Raw genomic sequence first — 22,265 nt, 5'->3', positions numbered from 1 at the left:
GAAATGGTTACAGGAGAACAATGGCAGGTCTTGGGGGAAACCAGGTGAGTCATGAGTGCCTGGCTGGTGGAAGAAGCCATTGGCAGCAGGATGGTGCAGGACAGGGAGCTGGGAGTGAGGCCCCAGGGTGGGCACCAGCATGCTGCACAGGTCCCTGCACCCAGGGCTTGTAACTTCTCTCCTGACAGAGAGCCCACAGGGCTGGCACAAATTCCCTTCTGGAGAGAGACTCATGAGTGCCTTGGAGGGTGCTCCAGAACAGCCCAGGTAGGTCCCACCCCAACACTGCCACCATATAAATGAGCCCAAGCACTCTCTTCACCCTGGTTTTGCTGACCCTTCTGCTCCTGCTACCCAAAGAAGGGGCCCTCAGCCAGGAGCAGCAGCCCCAGGCCTGATGGCACAGTGCCTCTGCCACTGGTGTGCAGCTCCCATTTCACTGTGGGAGCAGCTGTGCCCAAAGCTGAGAGCTTTGCCCAGGGCTGGGAGTGTCTTGGCAAATCTCCTGCACACGGTGTTGGCACAGCTTCCTTTGCCACCCAGAATCAGCCAGCCTGGAAGCCAGCACCCTCCCAGGACTGGTTTTAACTGGAGTTACCCAAGCTGGCACTGTGACAGTCCAAGGGAGTCTCATCCAGGAGGTGCCTGAAATCAAGATGGTTTGGAAAAATCTAAGTGACATGTGAGGACTGGCAGTTTTCCCTCATCTGGGATTTTGCTGTGCTTAAAACTGCATCTGCTAAAAAGTAAGAGCCAGGCAAAAGGGGTTTAGCTGATGTGGGTCCAGTACACTTTTTCCTAGGTGTAAACAAAAGAGAAAAGTGACTTTGGCTCTTCACATTTTAAAAGTCTTGGCTGGAGCTTTTCCAGTTCTGCAGCTCTTCAGGTCTTGCTGCAAAATGCAGTGTGATGCCTCTGAACAGAGGTAAGGAAAGGTGCAAGGAGCTCATGTTTCCAGGACACAAAAAAAAGATGGTTTGTATAGAGCAGGTGCCTTTTTTGTTTTTTGCAAAATAATTATTGTCCAGTTTCTGCTATTACAGAAATTGAATTTCAAGTGGATTCTTCTCCATCCTCTGGCATCCTGCACTCTGCACTGCTGTGTCTGCCTTGTGTCTGCAAGGAAAAGGAGCCTCACATGGAGGCAAAGAGTGTTAGTTACTGCAGCCTGTGTCTGAAAAAGGCAGGTACGTCCTTCCAGAGCAGAGAAACTGATTTGAATCCGAGCAGCTCAGGAGTAATTATTCTTGGCAAATGTGAATCAATACCAGCACAGTGCAGCTCTGCCCACAGCTTGCAAATGGCAGCACACAGCACAATAGGGGCAACTTCCTTTCCACAATCTGTCCTGTCCTGCTGTGCCTGCAAGAGCAAAGCTGCAATGCTCCAGAGGAAAAAAAGTGGTGTTCTGAAGCACATGTGACAATCTCTTTGACTTGACTGGTTTTGCCAAAGCTGAACCTGCCAACCACAGCTCCCCACCTCACCGAGGTACAAAAGCAAAGGGAAGTGGAGCAAAAGACCTCTGTAGCACCTGCTGTGCTGGCTGGCCTGTGTGTGCCAGGGGCAGAAGGTGGGGAAATGACTGTGTGAGGAGACCACTGAAATGTTGTGCTCATGCTGCTGGCAAGCCTTTCTGACAGCCCCTGCCTACCCTGGGAAAGGCTCTTCACTTGTCTGAATTCCAGGCTCAAACATTTGGGTGGGAAAAACCAGGTTTACTCCTGGAGGAAAGGAGATGCTCCAGCTTGAATTGCATGTCACCTTTGCTTTTTAATTTTTTTTTTACTGCCGCTGAAGTGCATGCCACAATCCTTAGTCTGTAGTCATTATTTAAATTTTAGCCTCTTATCTCCTGTTCTCATCCCCTTTGGTCACAGAAGCATGCTTGGGTTTTTCTGTGCTCTCCAGGTTCCTCTAGCCAACCAATCTGTCCACAAAATCAGGCAGATCAGTATCCTGGATAAGCTTTGGTCCAGCTCAGAAAATAAATTCCAGCTGTCCTGACCTTATGGAAGGGTTTTGACTCAGGAGAGCCAAGAGAGTGTTCACAGGTGGGGAGGAGGTGTTTCAGAACCTCTGTGCCTGCAGCATTTTCAGCACGGGGCGGGGGGGGGCGGTGGGAGCACATTTTGGAGCAAGGGCTGAGAGATGTGAGTCCACGTTCTGGGCACAGTGTGAGGGCTCTGGGACAAGCACTTCCGTATCATCAGCCACTGCCAGCCATGCCAGACTCAGGGAAAGCAGCTGCTCCATGTTTCTGCCCGCGCTGAGCTGCAGTGGGGGACGAGCCAGTTCCCAAGGGTGGCTGCAGGCAGGTACCCGGGAATCCCGGCAGCAGACAGGGAAATTCCTGCGCCTGCTGCTCTCCCGTCGCTGGGGGAGGACGTGCCCGCAGCTCCGGGAGTGCTGGGATGGGGCTCCCCCGGGAATGCAGCACGTGGCCCCTGGGGCGAGTGGCCCACAGCCCGTCCCCTTCTCTCAGCACCTCGGCTCTGTCCCGCCCCTCTCGCTCTTGCTTTGCTGCAGGGACAGCGAGATAACCTTGAAGATTTTCTAACCTGAATCTCATTCCTATTGTCCTTTGCTCCTGGCGATGTACCAATTATTAATTAACAGGTAAATGTTAGAGAAAAGCCAATGTACATAGCTCGCTTCCATTGATGTAAACTCAGCAGTCCCCAGGTCAGCTTTTATTACAGTGAGCCCAAATACTATGAATAAATAGCCTGGGGGAGAAAAAAAATCAACCAAAAAACCCCCAAAAACCCAAACAACGAAAAAAACTCCAATCCAAAACCAAACCAAACAAAACCAAAAACCCATAAACTATTTTGAACTTGATAAAAAATGAGAGTTGAATATTTTTAAAAGTTTCTCCTTTCTGGCTGTCATGCATGCCATGCTACCTATGGAAAAACTCAGGCAACAAGAAGTTGTGTCACCAAGTGATGTGGCACCGATGCCCTGAGACTTCCCAGTACCCAGCTCCTGGGAGATGTTTGCTGCTCTGGGCTGTACACTGCATCTCATCACTTGCATCATGATGCTGAGTGAAGGTGGTGCTTTTGAATACGCAGGCAAAAATGTTATTCCAGATTCAGAAGTTAAAGCTGGGCAGTCAAAAGGATTTGCTCTCTTTCTCAGGAGGGGAAAAAAAAAGTGCAATGATTAACTGCTATGTCTGTCACAAAACTTGGATTTACAGACCTGAAACATGAAAAACCTGCTTCTTCTTCCATGGAAGCAAACTGCACAACAACTTTACCCACACATTTTCCAGGCCTCCCTTGGTTTCACCCCACACAAGCAGCCACCCAGGAGAGGTTGCACATCTGTGCTGAGACGTGGTCCCTGCTGTCCTGCCCCACCCAGGACCTGTAAATTGGCAGCACCAGGTAAGAAACATCCCGGGGCTTAGGACTTTGCCTGGTGTGATGCATGGATTTGGATCCAGGGAGTGGCCTGCCTGGGAGAGCAGGGCTGAAAAATGAGCCCCCACCTCACCTCCCCTGGGGTTTTTAGGGCACAGCTGCCCTAAGCACAGCAGGGCCATCCCAGTCAGGCAGTGGTTTGAAATGTGCTGTGGGCAATGCCAGCGTTGGTTCCAGGTATTTTCCTGCTTTCAGACAACTGTTGAGGCCTGGCTGCTGAGTGGATCAAGGAATACATTTGGATTAAAACACCTCCTCCCGTGAAGGTCCCAAAGGCAGCCCCATGACCAGCTCTGATTACAGAGGAGAAGGCAGGGCCTGGGTGTGGGACTGGGAGGAGGGAGAAATGCCTTTCCCCCAAAGGCATCTGACCATTTCAGCATTGACCAACCCTTTTAGCTTCAACGTGTTTTTCCAGGCTCCTCATCACCCAGTGTCATGGGATACACTGCTCTAGTTGATTTTTGGCCTTTTGTTTTTATTTTTTTTTACAGTTGATCTCAAAACATATTATTATGAAATCTCCTGTGCAGTGGAGCCAAGCTCTTGGCTGCCAGACACTCAATTCTCCTCTCAAACCCTTGTGTTACTTTAATAGACAATGATGTTTGCCAATTTAGGGTAATTCCTCCCTTTGCTGTAATCTTCCTGCTCTGATGAACTGGACAGCTTTACTCAAACGTGAAGTACATATATAAATATTTGAAGAGGGATAAAATATGCAACGTCCCTACCAATGCACTGTGAATGGGGACGTTCCTTCCAGACTCTGGAGTGAAGGTTTTAGGGCAGCTCCAAGAGACTTGCAGCAGGTTTCCCACTGGCATGCCATATTTAACACACAGAGTATGGGGAGCTGGGGATGTGCAGTGGGTACCGATGCTGTTTCCCAAACTGGTTGTGTTTAGGGCTGTGCACACCAGCTGTTGAATTCTGGTGAAAATGAGTGCTGTAAAATGGAAGTGAACAACCTGTGTTTTCATGGATCACAGGGACATACTTACCCCTCCCTTTGCAATGACAACAATTTTTAAGTGGCTGTGCCTGGTGACATTGAGACAATTCCTTTGGTCAGGCCTCTCCTTATACTGGATTGAGAATGCAGGTGCTAAAAATAGGAACAAATGGCATGTGTTCATTTTCATCCAGGGAAGGACGAAAAGCTGAGAAGTTCATAGTCCGTGGGAACTGTAAATCTGTCTGCTGGTTGCTATTGATCTGTCCACAATAAGATGTGCCCTCTTAGCTGCAGCAGCACACATTTCTATGTTTTATTCCAGTAAGCATCCCGGGTTCTTGAGTTTCCTTTGGTTTGTTTCCACAGGGACGTCTGGCTAGCATTGGTAGACTCATCAAGCTAGCAAGTAAGCAAACAACAACCACAAAAGAGGTTACTAATGAATGAGTCATGCACGATTCAGTATCACTGCGAGGCGAATTTCCAAAATCGGAAATTCTCACGAACTTCTTTACTAAGGGAAGCCTCCACAGCCTAAAAGACCCCTTTGCTTCTCCCCCCTGGACTCGTTAGCAGAAGCTTTGAAGACTTCAACGAAAAGCTGCGCCAGGTGCAAGGAACAATGTTTCTTTCAAGGAAGAAACATTTAAAAGTGATGCAGCACGGCGTTTCTCAGCAGAGCTGAGGGGTTTTCCCCTTTCGCTTGAGCCCGCGTGGAAAAAACCACGAGGGAAAACTGTCCTAAGGGAATGGCCGGCGACCCGCGCTGTGCAGCGGGGACACAGCACCGGGAGCTGGCTCAGGAGCCGGGTGTCACCGGGGCCACCCCAGGAGGAGGGTGCCCGGTGTGGGGCCGTTCCCACAGGGAGGGAGCAGCCCCTGGCCCGGCTGGAAGGCGGACAGCGGCAACGCAGCGGTGTCTGCTCCCTTCCCCTCGCTCCTCCAACAACACAAACACCCTTTCTGCGGTAAACACCTCCCAGTTCTACAGCCTGGGCCCGGAGGCGGCGGGCGAACGCCGTGTCCCGCCGGGGCCGGACCGCTCCAGGCCGCCCGCCCGCCCGCGCGGTCCCCTCAGGGCGCGGCCGCCGCCAACCGCAGGGACGGCCCCGGCGCGCGCGGGGACCCCCCGGCCGCTGCACCGCCCGGCCCCGCGGGGCGCGCGCCTCGCTCTCCGCCAACCCGCGGCGCCGGCGGCCGGGTGGGGGGCGGGGCCGGCGCGCGCCGCTCAGCGCCGCGCCTCGCCCCCGCCCCCTGCGGCGCGCGGCGGCGCCGGGCGGGGAGGCGGGCGGGGCGCGCGCGCGGGGCTCCGCCACAGGGCAACAAGTGAGAGGCGCTGCCCGGCCGCGCCCCCGCCCCGCCGCGGCTCCACCACCCCCGCCGCCGCCTCCTCCGCCTCCTCCTCGCCGCGGCCCCGGCCCCGGCTCCGGCTCCGCTCCGCCCCGCCCGCCGCATCCGCGCACCTCAGGCGCGGCCGGCCCTGAGGACACAGCGGCGGGGTGCGCGCCGTCCCGCGGGGACAGGGGACGAGCCCTTCCGCGGCCGCCTCGGCGCCGCCCCGGCATCGCCCTCAGGTGCGGAGCCCCCGCCTGCTGCCGGGGGCTGGCGGAGCGGGGCGGCGGCGCGGAGCTGCCAGGGCCGTGGTGGGGCGGCAGGCCGGGGCCGGGCGGTGGGAGCCCGCGGTGAGGGCAGCCCGCGGCCGGACAAAGCATGGTGGATGCGGAGGCGGCGGCAGCAAGAACCCCGGCGGAGCCCCGCGGCAGCCTGGCAAGGTACGGGCGGGGGGCTCGGCTGCTGCCCCCGCCAGCGCTGCCTCCGCGGGCCGGCGGGGATCGGTGCTGCCGGAGCGGCTGAGGAGGGACGGGGGGCGGAAAAGCCCCGTGTTTTAACTTAATTTTTGCCTCCCGTGCTCCTCTTGCGGTCGTGAGATTTTCCTTGCCCGTCGCCTCTCGGTTGTTTGCGTAGCGACCGCTGTGAGCTGGCGGCGCGGGGGGCGAACGGCCGGAGATGTAAATCTGGGGATTTTTAGGGCTGGGTTTTTCCCCTTCCCCGGCTGGGAGGGGACGGGCGGCGGCAGGGTGGGGTCACAGCACGCGGGCGCGGAGTCCCTGCCCGGCAGCGCGGGCGGCCGGCACATGTTGCAGCCAGAGCGGCGGGAGAGAGGCGCAATCTGCTGGGCAGGGATGAAACTCAGGCCAGCTCGGCCCACCGTATGTTTGTCCTCGCTTTTTAAATTTATTGTTTTAGGTTTTATTTTAGTTTGTTCATTTACCCGTGGGGAGGCGGCGTTGGTGCTGCCGAAGCCGTGAGGTTTTTCCGGAGAAAGCCCGAGCCGTGGGGCTGCGGCAGTGCCGGGGCTGCTGCAGTTCGCTCCCCGGCGGGAGGGGAGGGACAGAGCGCGGCGGTGGCGGAGCGGGGACACTCGCAGCGCTCCTCGGGTCACCTCGTCAGCCCGCTGAGACCCAGCGGGTTAATGATTAACATCCGCGTCGGGATCCTAGAGCGTGTAGCGCTGAGGCAGTGGCGCTAAAGTATGGGCTTGGGTGCACCTGAAAGGGGAGAAAGTGGTGTTTTTGCTGGAGTTCGCCTACGAGATGATGCTTTTTCCGTCAAACTTCCCGACGCATCCTGTGCCCCGTCAGGAGGGGACTTTAGGTTACTCGCAGGGATTGTGGCTAAACTGCAGCTCGCGACTCATTCGTCATCCTGCAAAAATTTGTGGTGAAAGTTACTTGAGTAACCCTTTAATCCGACTGCCCAAAATGCTCAGTGCTATTGGGGTTGATTATTAAATACTCATGGTTAGTTTTAACTATGGAAAATAAGAGCTTACGTGGTTTGGTTGTTGTATTTTTTTTTTCCTTGTGGGGTTTTCTACTTCCCCCCTCCTTTTTTCTTTTTTTTTTAATTTTAATATATTTTGGACAGAAAGACTCGGTTTGGACACAGAAGAAGTTTAGTCTAGCCGTGGAAAGATGCATGCACAAAATTACATGCTGGACATGGCATCTGCGAGTTATTGAGGAAACATGATTATAGCGTTGTCCTTTGAGGAAATTTCTGGTAAATTATTGTTCACCGTCTTAAAGAGAGAGACAGCCCGGAATGCAGCTCTCTTCCCAAGCTGCTCAAAGCCGTTTCGTGTTCTTCTTGCAGTTCCGCTTTGGCGACAGGCTCGGGTGCTGCCAGCGAGGGCGTGTGCGGAGGGTGGGGCGGGGGCGGCCGGTGACACTCGGGTGAGTGGCACGCTCGGGGTTCGGTTCGGATGGGGAGCCCACGCTGCTGGCAGAAGCTGCCCTGCCGCCCGGGGAACCAGCCGTGATGCCTGATAAGCCACCGGAGGAGTTGAATGAGCGCTGAATTGTTACGAAATGCGTGGAAGAAACGAAACAGAGAATCAGCTTTTCTCATTCGGCAGATTTAATTTGTAATGGTTTGGGGCTTTTTTTCCCTTTTTTTTCTTCCTGGGGCTGTAAACAACTCGAGAAGATAGATATCTTTAAAAAAACAACACTGCCGTGGAGGTGGATTAAAATACAGAATCTCTGACTTGTACCTAAAAATGTAATATTGTCAGACAGAGTCGAAGTATTTTGGCTTAAAAGAAACCCTGGTTTTGCTGCTTGCTTTGAACGTGTGACTTTCTACAGGAGATGTTGTGCAGTACCGAGCTGTATGGCTGTAGGGAACCTACAGATAGAGCATAAAAAAGTAGAATGTATTTTAAGTAATTCTGTCACCTTGTCACCTGTAAGGGGGTTTTGCTTGGATTTGTGCTCATTTCTTTTCCCTACGATGAGGAAAATGCAGCAAGGTAGCATTGCTGAAGGGACTTGTTTTGAAGGTCATGCTTTAGATGGCTGGGAGTGCTAGCTGGCTGCCTGATGCCCTGTTTCATAATAGGTAAAGCTCACTAATCTCCCCAGAGCTTGTTCCTAACGAACACACTGTCACTGGTAGTCAAAAAAAAATTATTATTGCCTGGAAGCTGATCCTGAATTTTTAAAAATACTTCTGAGTAATGAAGATGCTGCTGAGGAGATCAGTGGAGCGAGCAGTGGTGTTTGCTCAGAGAAAAAGCCGTGTTTGATGAGAAATGAGAGTGAGTAAAGTGGTGTTGTATTCTGTGCTGGCAAATCTGGGCAATTGTCTGTATGAATAAGTCACAGAATATATATGGGGGGGGGAAAGCAGGATTTGAGTCGTCATCTTCTTGCCTACCCTGGCAAAGATTCCTTGGAGAACCAAGCCTTTCGGAGGAGTGCTGCTCCATGGTGACTTGTGAGTGCTGAGACCCTGAGGAATTGTCATTTTACTGCCACCTGGTGCAGCTATATTCACAGTGGATCCAGCTTTGTTTTTCCTGTTGGCTGTGTAATTCCACTTGAAGGAGGAAAAATACTAGTGACAAAAGGCTGTGTCAGTGCTGATCGTGTTTGCAGCATAGGATGTGATCGTGTCTCCTGCCACACAATATTGTCATTGTCACACCAGCCAGGAAGCAGGGCTGGCTTCTCATCAATCGGTGCACTTGACCAAAACCTGGGTGGTCATATTGCTCCAAATTAACCAGAGGACAGGGAAAAGATTGAGCAGTATCAATTCAAATCTTCAACCAAGCTCTCTGGTACCTTGTTCTTCCTCCACAGATCACTGAATTTTTGACAAATGTGTCAGACGATCTTGCAAAATCTTGACTTCAGGCGGGTTGTGAAACTTCTCAGAGCTGGTTACGTGGTGGGCTTTTCCTGTGTGCTGTCAGACTTGTGACTTGTGCTGCCAAGTGACTAAAGCAGCTCTGCTGGAAAATGCACCAGGCTGACATTCCAGATCTTCATCTTTTACTGGATTTGGTTACGCTTCCTGCGTAATAAAACCGTAAATTGCTTCTTTTTGAAGAATTTGCAGTCTGCATAGTAGAGGCTGTGAGGTTTCTTGTAGGCAGAGCTTAAAGTGTGTGATTCTCCAACTTGCCAAGAATAGGCCAAAGGCAGGGTGGATGGAAAATATTGGCAAGAGTGATTTTTTCTGTAAAACGCACAGAATATAGAAAAGCCACATATTTCATCAAAATAATGAGAACTTCTTGTTTTCATGTTAATGCTTCTTGAAGGCCCTCTCGCAGGTTGTTGGTAGGGGATTCTTTTCTTAGTATATACTATCTTCATTACATTTTCTATTACTCTATGGTAGAAATGCAGCAGTAATTTTGAAGCAAATAGGCATGAATTTACTTTTTAAATTCAAACTTAATTTTTTTTTCAGGTATATGCAATATTAGTCCCTCATACATTTTAAACCAGAATGTTAACAGTTAATTTAGGAAGAAGGTTGGGTCATTGGGTGCATGTGCAGTCATGGGGTTAGTGTTTGATGTTTCTGGTGTGTCATGGGCTGTGTTCATGTGAGTGCTTATTATGGAATCATAGTTGGAACAGGGATCCCCACAGGGATCATTGGAGTCCAACTCCTGGCCCTGCACGGGACAGTGCTTCATGTGCTTTGGAGAAGAATTTGTGCCTGTGAGTGCGGGTCACAAAAATTCCTAATGTGTTATCCCTGTTCTGCCATGTTCTGACCCCACAGAGATATATTTAGATGTTTTTATCAGTTCACTGTTGTGTATCCCTTTATGTAAGCAAGCACCCTTCGTGTGCTGAAAATCAGCAAAAAAGAAAGAAAATATGATGATGGTAGAAGGAAATACAGGCTCTTCCTGTCGTTTTAGCATAGAGTGAAGAAATCACTGACCAAAAGTTGTGGAATAAATGTCAGACCTGTCCAGTCACATTTTGCTTTTACATAGGAAGCACCGACAGGTACCTGGGACTCGATCCTGCTCTTTGCCTGTATCTTCCTCGCTGATTTCCTTGAGCCTTTTAGGATTTCAAAAGTGCCAAAGTATAAACCTCCCCCAGTTTCCAGATCGTGTAAAACCCAGTGAAAGACTGGATCATTAAAGTGTCTTGTGATGAACTGTGCAGAAGAATGATTGAATTGGTGCCTCGTGAGAGGCAATTAGCATTTAAGTAAGGAAAAGAATCCCTGTGTGTGATGGGTGCGGCCGCTGAGAGTTTTCATGGGAGAATTGATGAAACAGTTTCCGTCAGCAGTTGGTTAAGAAAGCTTTGTTGTTTGGGAGAAATACAACTGTAAGAATTGAAAAGCATTTAATTTGGAGACAGTTTTGTTCGTTTTTGTAAATAACTTCTGAAATTTAGCAGCTGCTTCATCTTAAGCACACTCAGAAGAGTTAGTCTTGAGAGTGAATTGACCAAATCCCTTCAATTGTAAGCCAGCTATCTGGATCAAATGAGCAAGAAATCTTGACTTGTGGCTGTGAATGACTAATTTCACCATAAAAGGGTAATTCCCCGAGGCTCAGTGGTTTACGAACCGGCCGACGACCTGCGTATCGGTATGGGATTTACAGGAGAGTTCACGATGTGGGTGAAGGTTTGTGTGCCCCCCGAGGTGTACGTGCTGTGGGATGTGCAGGCTCCTGCCCGATCCTGCTGGATCCCGGGAGCAGCCCGCGGGATCCCGGGGCGGTTCGGAGGCTGGAGCGGTGTCTGTGCTCCCAGCCTTGTGCTGGTGTAGCTGTTCGTGCAGCTGGGTGGTGAACTGAATTGAGGAACTAAGCGAGTTGAGAAATAACCTCTTCTGTTTGCCTGTCTTCAGGGTTATACATAATGTAACACAGTGAGCCACGCAAATATGAGAATTCATGGCCTGGGAAAGGGGGGAATCCTTTTAACTGAGTTTAAGGAGAGCTGCTGCTGAATGCCCAACTGAATCCTGAATGTAGTGCTGGTTTATCTCACTTGAGCAATTATATTTTTCAATCTCGTATTTGAAAGTTAGACACTGCTAATAGGAAGCTGTCTTTGGGATGAAAATTGTTGTTGCAAACTTATTGTCGATCTGCTTTTGAATAAAAACAATTAAAACCCATTCAGAGCAGCCTTAAGTTGATTACTGAAACTACTCTCAAGCTTTGTGGATGCTCACTTTGGTGTGCAGGTAACAGGTACAGAAGGGGCTACTCGGATGTAGAAGTTCTAATGGGGTTAGATGCTTATCTGCTGTTAACAAAACCGGAGTTAGCTGCCTAGCCGGCTTAAAGCTCCTTTACAAAATCCTCCTGATACTTATATGCATCTTTAGCTGCCTAAAGCTGCTGGAGAAATTGTTCCCTTTTCCATAAACTTGGTAGGCTGGAACGAGATCTGTATCTTATGTTTTACAGCTTTGAAGGAAGACAATGAACTTCTCTGATTACAACTCGACTGATTTTTCTGAACTTTAAATGAATTATCCAGAAAGATGAACTTTTCCTGTAAATGTTAATTACACCTGAAACCAAAACCACTTGAAGGCAAAAATATTTTTCACGTATTTGCATTTTAAAATAGTAGGTTTTTGCGTTCTTCAATGCGTGTTTAGCTCCACACAGTACTGTAGTTTCAGAGGCAGATCCCAGAACTCTGAGATGAATATTCTCAGTATGAATTTGGTTTGAATTGACTTCTGAGTAACCACATAGCACTGGCAGGGAATATGGCTGGGAATTTTACCCTCCCAGTTGTGTATCCCATCACACAAAGGCAGCAGTTTGGGGACGTCAAATTGAAAACCAGCGTTTATTTTTAACCCAAAACGACAGTGGTAACCAGGGGTAGGTGTTGACTTCATCCGCAGTTCCAAGTTACACTGTTCCTGCTTTTGAAGCATAGTTTTTAGTAGTGTGCTTTATGTCTACGGCGGGCAAGAACACAGAGCAGAGGTAGAATTTTGATGGCCTGAGGTATGGTGCTTAAAGGATGGTTTTGTTAGTTGACTAAATAATGATTGCTCTCTGTGCAGACATAAAGGTGGTTGGAATATAGTTAAGACAGGATTAATTACTGGTTTTATCTTAAAACTGGAAAAGATCAGGAGCAGATGAGTTGTCTTGTTTGTGGAAATTATGGTTATCTGCATTTTGCGTAGGTTTCTAAATGATGAGTTGTATTTCAAATACAGCACAAAAGTAGGAAGTAAGAGAGTGTCTGTCCTGCAGACTTCTCTCTTTAATGCCTGCTGAAAGCATCAGTCAGGTTTGCAGTGTGTTATATCCATTCTTTCTCACCAGAACTAGCACTGATCCAAGTGCTGGGTGTCTGCCAGGAAGGTGCTTCCTTATCCACTTCCTTGGCTTTCTAGTAATTACGGGCAGATAAGGTGCAGCTGAAAGGAATCCCACAGCAAACAGCAGGCGTGGGTGGGTCACGCTGGGCCAGTCACTGCCCCTGACCTGGGTACAGAAAGTGCCAGAAAAATTCGGGCCCGGGGTGCACCCTGTAGTGGAATGGATGGCCCAGACTCGGAATGGGTGTCCCAGGCTCTCTGTGCCTCTGGGGCAGCAGTGCTGGTTGTGTCGGGCCCTGCCCGAGGGAGCTCTGGATGAAGGTGGGAAGCAGCAGCAGCAGTGTGCTGGTACACGAAAGCTGAGGCTGGTGGCAGATGGGCTCTGCTGTGGCCTGGGCTGTGCGAGCCTTCCCTCTTCTCCTGCACCACTCCTGGTGTTTGTGCAGCACATCAGCGGGTGATGGGAGCTGGCTGAACGCTAATTGCTGCTTTGTTGTCGGCTCTTTATCGTCCTCCAGCTAACTGAAATGATTCACCACAGTCAAATCAGTGCAAAGGTAAATAGGACTGTGCAGCTTATGCAGGGGAAGGAATAAATTACAGGAATGAGTCAGCTGTGACTGAAACTATTTTAAACTGCCATGGAATTGTGCTCCCCAACTTCTAATTGATGTGATGAATGACAATTAATTTTGTTCCAAGAAATATTTCTCTGCTGACACTTGGTTAAACCCCTTCTCTTGATTCTTTATAATTTACTGTTCCTTCAAGCTGATGCCTGTCAAATGAAAACTAAAATTCTTCTTAAAGCAGAAGCTGGCAGCTCTGGGTTATTCCTAACAAATTTACAACATCATCATTCTCAAGCTTGAACTGACCTTAGAATGGCATGGGAATTTTCTGTATTAACCAATTGGGAAAAACAGGTCATCTCTGCTACCACAGGCTCTCAACTACTGGCATATTAAACTTTAATATTCATTTTTATAGTGAGTTGAGATCTTACGCTTGGTTGTCAGTGTGAAATCTAAATTACTGGGAAAAAAAAACCAAGACCAACAACCCAAACTATTTTTACTGTTAAACAAAGAAACCAAACCTTTTTCATCACAAGTCTTTTGTTGGTTTGGGTTTGGTTTTTTTTATGAGCAGTTAGGAACACCTTCATAGCTGTCTAGTGTGGCTGCAGGCATGCCAGTGCAGAATGGTAATGTTAGCATGATGTACTAATTTATTGAGACACTGCCGTTGTTTAAATTGACTTATGGAGGTGTGGTGTACATGTGCAGCTACATTGCTTGTTCATCCCTATGGAAAACCATGACCAAACCCAAGTAGTCTATACCAGTAGAAAAATTGGAATATCCATTAAACCCGGGATTGAGTTTACAGAATATTTTTCATAATGGCCTTTTCTTGCATATGCCTTGATCTTCTATAGAAACACAAGAATTCAAATATGCAACTGAACATTCTTTCAGCCAATCCAAGGATTTAATTTTAACAGGTTAAAAGAAAGTATTTAGATCTAACTTGCAGTGAATTCAGTAGGTGTACCATATTTAAATATTTTCTCAATCAAACCCAGAGCTTTTGTGAGAGACACCTGCAAATAACTTAAAAGACAGATAGGGTTGGGATAATCTGATGATTTACTGGTAGCTGACTTATTTAAAAATGGCTGAAAAAATAGATGACTCTGGTTGAAGGTTTGGGGTTGGAAGAGTTCAGTTAGAGACAGTGGTGAGCCGATGGTATCTCTTCCTTCTCTAAGTGTTCTGTCAAGCAGAAATTTCACATAGGGTGATTTTAAAGAAGTTAAAAGTAAGTTTTTACTGTTGAATGACTTTGTAAAGATAACTCGATGCAGACTCTGTGGGTGTTGCTGCAGTATTTCTAAGCACCAATATAAAGTCAACAAAACTTCTGTTTCATAGATGTTATTTTAAATAGCACACCTTAAAAGGCAATGTTCTGGTAGCTTCTCTTTTCTGCTGAAGGACCTAGGGGTAGAGGAAGACCTGAAATTAGTCCACATGGTGGCAGGAAACATAGTAAAAATCTTACTGTAAAGATTCTGGAATTCTGCTTCTCAGAACTTAGCATTCAGCAGTAAATGAAAGGACTCTTTAGTCTTTTAATAGCACAGTTGAGAGCTGACATCAGTGGTGTGGGGCACAAGTCAAGTAGGTATTAGAGAGAGGGAGTTTGGAGTTCTTATGAAGCTTTCACAACCCTGAATGCAGTCGGGATTTCCCCACCGGTTTGTAGCAGCTTTTGACAAGTTAACTTCTGGAGATTGACCGGAATGTGACTGCTCCGAGCAATGTGAGTTATCTGATCACTTGGAGAAGCAAGACTCGGGACAACAAAACCCTGCTGCCGTGCAGGTGGTAGCAGTGTGAGAGATACAAAGGCAGTGCTCACAGAGTCCACAGATGGCTGCAGGGGCTGTCTGCCCTGCTCCTGCAGCAGCTGCCTTCAGCTGGCATCTGCTGGCAGGCTTGTAGGATGATGCTCTCACCTAATGAAGGCTGACTGGCTCAGGGACGCTCGGTGCAGGAATGTGGTCACTTGTGGCTGGGGCTGGAGAGGAGCCCTGCTGGAACATGTCTCCTCTGCTCGGTTGTGGCTGTGACTTGGGTGAGGTCAGAGCCTGCAAGTGGAGTCTTGCTTTGCTCTTGCACTCCCGAGCCATCCCTTGCGTGGGGTGCACGATGACTTCACGGTCTTTGTGCAGAATGGCTTACACCTCATACCAAAATCCACTGATATATAACTCTAAAAAAAATCTCCACTTAATTTTTAAAGAGCTAAATTAAAGTACTAAATTATTTCTTTTTGATGTCATTACTGTCATATCAAAAATGACCAGATAGAAGGGGAAGGGTTGACCGATGAAAGTTCATAGTGTAGCTTGTATGGCAAATGTGTATAGAGTAAATAATGTCATATATTTTTAATTAATAATTAGTGCTTTCTGAGGGTTCCTCTCTTGTGTGGTAATAGAATAGTGAGTTCTTAGTGTGGGGAAAAATTGAGGAATGAGGATAATTCACAGAAGTTGAAAATATAGAGAGATTCAAAAAAATGGTTGGACAAAGTGAGACTAGGTTCAATTACATAAGTAAACATTGCTCAAATGCAAGTCTGGTCCTCTAAAACTTTATTACAGAAAACCAGAGGAGCACTACTGGAGAAATGACTCACTACCACTGGTTCTCTTGGGGGTGTGGGGGGGGGGGGGTTTGGTAGGGTTGTTGGTTTTTTTGGTGTTGCTTTTGAGGGGTTTTTGAGCAAAAATGTGCTGAAGATAACTAGTGGGAGACAGAACATGAAGTTACTTTGGCCTTTATTCAAACTCTTTTTAGTTCTTTATGCCTTGGGCTGTGTTTTAGGAAAATATATGCACATCCTTCCCTAGTCTTGCTATATTTACTTGGATCTTGAAATTCCATGCCTGAGTTTCACTGGTGTCCTTTGGTATTAAAATACTGGAAGACTGGAATTTCTCCCAAAGCTAAATAATATGCTCAAAGACGTCTCAAAGCAGGTATACGCAAATAATTAAAAGTAATGTTAAAACAAACATCAGCTGCCCTGGAATTTCAGTGCAGTGGTTCAAGCTCTGAGTGTGTGCTGCTATCGTGGTTACTTTCCTGCAGCTGGAACATTGTTTCAGGCTGTCTTGGTTGGAGAACACAGAAAACATTGACTGTTTCCAGTGGTAATCACTGTGTGAGACCGGCTTCTGCAGAAGGGCAGCATGGGTATCTGTTCAATATTCTCCCATTCTTAAGGTTTTCTTAATTACTGTCCTATGAAAGGGGATTTGTGTAAAATTCTGAGGGGGGAAAAGAGCTTTGATGGTGTGCAGTTAGAAAATAAACAGCGTTCAAGTTCTTTAAAGCTGGAAATAGCACGGGCTCGTTACAGCAGCCCGGGGCTCTCAACATCCTCTCGCTCCAAAACTGCTGTTGCTCAGTCCAGAAATCTCTTGACTCACTGAACAGAGCTGAGCTATTAGACAACTGATTCATCTCACAGGAGGTTTAGAAGGACTCCATACGGCTTGTGATGTGTTAAGTAGCTAAACCAGTTAATTTCAGAAGCAGCAGTGTCACTACTGCACGTGCTGTTGCTGGCACTGTCAGAAGCGGTGCTGCATGTACAGCCGCTGCAAGGGATATCAGGCCCTAAATTGAAGTTATATGGGAACATCCAAGTCTGCCCAGTTACAGTCTCTGCAAAGAGAGAAGGGTGGTGATGTCTGTTAGATACCTGAATTGCAGCTTGGCTTCGCCAGATTCTGATAGATTAGTCCTGGACCAGTAGGGTGGTAGGTGTGATACCTGCAGGTCATAGGGATTATCTTATCTTTTGTCAGCCCCAGTAAGTAAATGTACTTGTAATTCTTGGGTTTGGCAGTCAGATAATGTAGATGTGGTACTCAGCCCACTTAGAAAATACAGCCTAACTCCTGCCCGCAGAAGGGCATTTACAGTGAAAGGCCATGGCTTCTGTCAGACTCTGGAGGTGAAAAAGTTGGGTGTTTTACCTGGGGCTTTTACATCAGATGATTAGATTGGTTCAGCTGCTTGTGGATCCACAGCCTGGCACAGGGTAGAGGCTGTGAGTATTTGCTTGTGGTGGTGATACCATTTTCTGTGCTTTGTGAGATGGAGCTACTGTCACCATTTACTGTGCTTTGTGAGATGGAGCCACTGTCACCTCACCAGACTTGTACCTCTTCTGCTGAAAAGCTCCACCAAGTCCAACAGTAAATGGGGATTTTTCTGCCCAGGATCCCTGTCTCATTTGCTGCAGGGGATTGCAGTCATAGTGGACTGAAGGATTTTGTTAAGTGTTTGAAATAAATTCTTTGTAAATGGTGTCTCATTGTGTCAGACAAGTCCCAGGTCAAGTATCCAGATGCCTTAGAGGTGTTGAATAGTCTCAGCTTGGTAAGCTGGGGGCTGTGACAGCTGAGCTGTATGGTGCTGCATATCCTGGAAAATCAATCTTTGATCGAGCTCTTGTTTGTTGGCTGTTCCTTGGAGGGAGCAGTCACCCTGTTGTCTCTGGGCTCCCGGGATCATAGATCAGATACCACCTCATTTGTTGCTTAGTGGGGAGTGCTGTTCAGGACAGGGCAGATAAGCCCTGATGTTCATGCTGAGCTCTGTGGAACAGCACAAAGCAGGGGACTGCTCCTTCTCCAGTATTTTTGTGTCTAATGAAAGATAAGTTTAGAAAACCAGTGTATTTATCTGGTTTTAGTGGCATTTAAAGAGGAAGATAAAGTTTCTTTGAAGTCTATGTGACCAAACCCAGTGCTTTCTGAACAGTTCATCCGTTTATCTTAAATGATGGCACTGACCACAAGTATGGTTTTGTCTTTGAGGTATAGAGGAAAACTACTTTAAAATTAGGACAGAAACTTCGTAGCTGACTGAGAGTAGAATATGAAATAAAGTAGATCTGGCTTGAGCTTATACACAGATAAATACGCAGATGGTACTTGAGGAAGCACAGGCATTTTTCTGAGAGACCATGTTTTCTAGGATTTGGATTTGGATTTGGATTTAGATTTCAGTTCCAGAAAAACAGCCACACACCCCCTTTTGGATTTAATAATGGCTGTGGATCAAATAAGAGAAAAAAGATTACTGATTATTTACTTGATGCTTTCTTCCTAAATTTTTAGAAGTTTAGTGTTTACCTTGTTGAGGAGTAAAACAAAGTAAGACTGATGAAACCATAAGAGACCAAGGGTCAGTGTAGTTCAGGTGTCTGGGGATGGCTGAAAAAAAGAGAACAGCAGCAAGTACAAGGTGTACTTCTCAGTCTGCCTCCCTGTCTGCTGTTGCTCTGTGACCTCAGGGCCTGAGGCAGTGCTCACAGCTGGGCTTCCAGCAGTCAGTACAAATTCTTTATTACATTAGGTTTTTTCTGATCTTCCAATAATCATTTATATTCCTGGCACATGAAAGCGTCTTTGACAGTGGGTTCTGTATGTGACTTCAGCACAGTCTTTGTAACCTTCTTATTCATTCTGAATTATTTGTGGAGCTTGTACGCTGATGTACCCCAGGGCTAGTAAACAGTTTGGTAGGCACTGCTCTAGAGGAACAGACTGTTTTCATGCTCCTTGTACTGGATGCCTTGCATTCTGCCAGCTGTGGAAGAAAGCGGGATTGATCCATTTTCTCCCCCAGTAAAAACTGAAGATGGATCATGGAACTTTTTGTATGACAAAGATGTACACATACTGTTCCAAGTCTTGCATATATGGGAGACCTCTCCTTTTTTATTTCTTTTCAGGGCTTTTTCCTTCCTAGTAATAATTACAGTACTACTTTCATTTACTGTTTGAATTCCTTTTTTCCAGTTGGAAGGGGAAAAAAATTCCTAGTTCTTGTTCTCTTCTGTCTGAATATCAGCAATGAAGCTGGCAAGTTTTGTCAGCCTTTCTTCCAAGGAACAGCCAAGTGAAATTGTCAGAAAACTGATTGTGTGCTTTAAAACTTGGCTCTGCCTGTTAGGTAGTTGGAAGGTGTGAGAGTGCAAGTATAAAAGCTTGAAACCTAATTTAAAAATAACTGACCTTATCATATAGCAATTTATTCTATACCCTTCAGCTCACCTTACTAGCAGGAAAAAAAAAAAAGTTTCTCAGTCTGCCAAGCTAAGGGCTCAGATTCTAATTATTATACAGTCAAGTGTTTAAAGGGGATCTAAATGAGAAGCAGAAACTGCTGGCTAATTTAGACTCACCATGAAAAGCTGTGTAACTTTCCTAAGCTGCAAATGGAAACTTCACATTTGTACTAGCTTGGTGATGAAACCACAAACCATATGTGTGTGTATTAGAGACAGATCAGCTTTTGCTTCTTCGGGGGTGTAGGTAACCTTGGTTTTTAGGCTACTAACTTGCATTTGAAAGTAGTTTGCATTTTTAATGAGATCAAGAACTTGCTGTGAAGAAAGCTAAAAATCTTTTTTTGAATTTATTTCTAGATATGAGAAATGAGTGTTGGACGCAGAAGATTAAAGCTGCTGGGAATTCTGATGATGGTAAACATTTTTATTTATGTGATTGTGGAAGTCTCGAAGAGCGGCAGCCAAGACAAGAATGTGAAAGGCCGTGTTGTTATACCACGTAGCAAATTCTGGAGGAAATACACTCCTCACAAAGCTTATTGGAACAAACAGCAACAGAAGCTTGAGCTGCTGTACAACCCTATTCTGTCCTTGCTTTCCAATATGACTGTGGAAGAGAACTTGGTTTCTAACCTGAGTGTCCTCAGTTCCTGTGACCCTGACCCCTTGGTGCACTCAGAGGTTAGTGACTTTGCCAACTTGCCAGAGAGATTCAAAGACTTCCTCCTCTATTTGAGGTGTAGAAATTACTCATTGCTAATGGATCAGCCAAACAAGTGTGAACAGAAACCTTTCCTGCTGCTGGCTATTAAGTCACTTATACCCCATTTTGATAGAAGACAAGCAATTAGGGAATCCTGGGGCAAGGAAATAGAATCAGGGGATGTGATAGTCAGAAGGGTCTTCTTACTTGGGCAGACCCCACCAGAGGATCATTTTCCTGACCTTTCACACATGATTAAATTTGAGAGTGACACCCACCATGACATTCTCCTCTGGAACTACAGAGACACTTTCTTCAATCTGACTCTGAAAGAGGTGCTGTTTCTGAAGTGGGTCAGCAGTAGCTGCGCAAATGTCCAGTTTATTTTTAAGGGTGATGATGATGTTTTTGTGAATACCAATCAGATCCTGGATTACTTGAAGAGCTTATCAAAGGAAAAAGCCAAAGACTTATTTATAGGTGACGTGATCAAAGATGCTGGACCTCACAGAGAGAAAAAATTGAAGTACTACATCCCAGAGAGCGTTTATGAAGGTTCGTATCCGCCGTACGCAGGAGGCGGTGGGTTCCTGTACTCTGGTGATCTGGCACTGAGACTGAATAATGCATCTGACCAGGTACTCCTCTACCCCATCGATGATGTTTATACTGGAATGTGCCTTCAGAAGCTTGGGCTTGCTCCGGAAAAACACAAAGGCTTCAAAACATTTGATATTGAAGAGAAATACAGAAATAACATCTGTTCCTACACAAACTTAATGTTAGTGCATAGTAGAAAACCTCAAGAAATGATTAAGATTTGGACACGCTTGCAAGACCCACATTTAAATTGTTAAAGTAATATGCATAAGTGTCTTAAGTCCAAAAAACTTTGCAAGTTTGGATCACTGAAGCTCTGTTTAATAGTTGAATTTTTGCTGTAAACTTTTTCCTGTACTTCTGAAATCGAGAGTAATACTAAAATTTGAAGGGATGGCTTGAAGACTTGGTCCTGACTTTTCCACTGGTGGTCCTGGTGGTCGTTATGTTTCAATATTGGTCTTAATTTTAAAAAAGACTTTGAGGCTATAACTAGCTGTCAGTGACTGGTTAGCTGTACTGGAAACAGAGATTGCCTACCACAATGCATCTTTCATCAATTGTGATGGTGGAAAATAATTTTCCCTTGAGTGGTGTTTGTGTGTGGAAACCACTGTAAATTGAAAATACACAAATTGGGGGAATGTAGTTTTACTTTTAGATGTGCTATGGTTACAAGACTTCAAATTTTGGTTTTTTTAAATTTTATTTACAGTTTTCAGTTCTTTTGCACCCTGGAACAGTATTTTTTTCCCTTCACTTAAGATCCTTTGTGCAAAGTGTACACAGTGTCTGAAGGATTTACCCTTTTATTAGATGAAGATTTTTTTTTTTTTTTTACAAAAAAACCCCAAAATTCTGCTTGAAATGCCCCCTAAGAGCTCAATGTGTAAGGAAAAAGATGAGGTTTTTTCAGGGCTGGGCAGGTAGGGCTGCCCCTGCCTCAAGCCTACATACTGAAGCTGACTTGTTGCTCATGTTATCTGTGTGGAAAGCTACTCTGGTCAATCCTTGTTTTCTGTTTGGGCACTAAATGTGATCAGGTAGCTTGATTTGCTGGAAATGACTGAAATTGCACATTGCTTCTCGAGAGCATGGTTTGGGTCTCCTGTAAAGCGCCGGTGAATCCAGAATTGTGCACATCCCAAGAGTTTCGAATTCCAAACCAAACGCTGAAGTTTGCATGAAGCCTCATGTAGAGTTCCATGTGTCCTCGAAACTCAGATCTTCTCTATTTCCACATCTTGCTTAGAATAATTACTCTAAATAGTGGTCGCTTTCTTTGTATATGTAGAAGTGCCTGTCTATTTATTGTTAAGATTGAAGACCAAAACATTTTCTTAAATATATTTTGTGTAACATTTTATTTGTATAGTGTTGTCACTTGGATATTTAAATAGAGCATGATATTTTAAATCTGAGATGTGTAACGTGGTAAATAAAGCTAATTGTTATTTTTGAACTTGAAAAATAAAATGTGATTTAAATATTTCTGGTAATGCTTCATGTTGACTTGTAGAGGAGTTGCATTCTACATTTCAGAAGTTCAGAAACAAAAGGTTTCATTTGACAGATTTCTCTAAGCTTGCGTAGCAGACTATCAAGAAAATGTCACAGCTGTACCAATATTTATTAGGTGCTGGAATAGGTGCTGGACAACTCTGGTGAAAGCAAGGGCGACATTAAGTGCCTTGGGACAAACAGTAAGTACAGGAATAATTGTCTGTGCAATACCATTGCTGGTGCAATTGAAAGGAGTCAAGGAGTGGATTGAATG

The 22,265-nt window shown here is 46.3% G+C and overlaps 1 protein-coding gene across 5 annotated transcripts; it reads left to right on the top strand.

Annotated features, from left to right (window-relative positions):
- Window positions 1-5,701: 5,701 nt before the first annotated feature.
- Window positions 5,702-21,977, top strand: B3GNT2 (UDP-GlcNAc:betaGal beta-1,3-N-acetylglucosaminyltransferase 2). 5 transcript variants are annotated; one of them, XM_036380572.2, is made up of 2 exons: window positions 5,702-5,966; window positions 19,543-21,977. In XM_036380572.2, the coding sequence occupies exon 2, from the start codon at window positions 19,552-19,554 to the stop codon at window positions 20,743-20,745; it is 1,194 nt and encodes a 397-aa protein (XP_036236465.1). In that variant the 5' UTR covers window positions 5,702-5,966; window positions 19,543-19,551; the 3' UTR covers window positions 20,746-21,977. The 5 variants fall into 5 exon arrangements, with proteins under 5 accessions (XP_036236465.1, XP_036236464.1, XP_036236466.1 ...); XM_036380571.2 differs by having other exon boundaries at window positions 5,703-6,164; XM_036380573.2 differs by lacking the exon at window positions 5,702-5,966 and adding an exon at window positions 6,510-6,602.
- The last annotated feature ends 288 nt before the right edge of the window (window positions 21,978-22,265 follow it).

This window comes from Molothrus ater, chromosome 3 (assembly GCF_012460135.2).
Source record: "Molothrus ater isolate BHLD 08-10-18 breed brown headed cowbird chromosome 3, BPBGC_Mater_1.1, whole genome shotgun sequence".
Lineage (NCBI taxonomy): Eukaryota > Metazoa > Chordata > Aves > Passeriformes > Icteridae > Molothrus > Molothrus ater.
The sequence above is the reverse complement of the archived record's forward strand: the minus strand, read 5'-3'. Positions and strand labels throughout refer to the sequence as shown.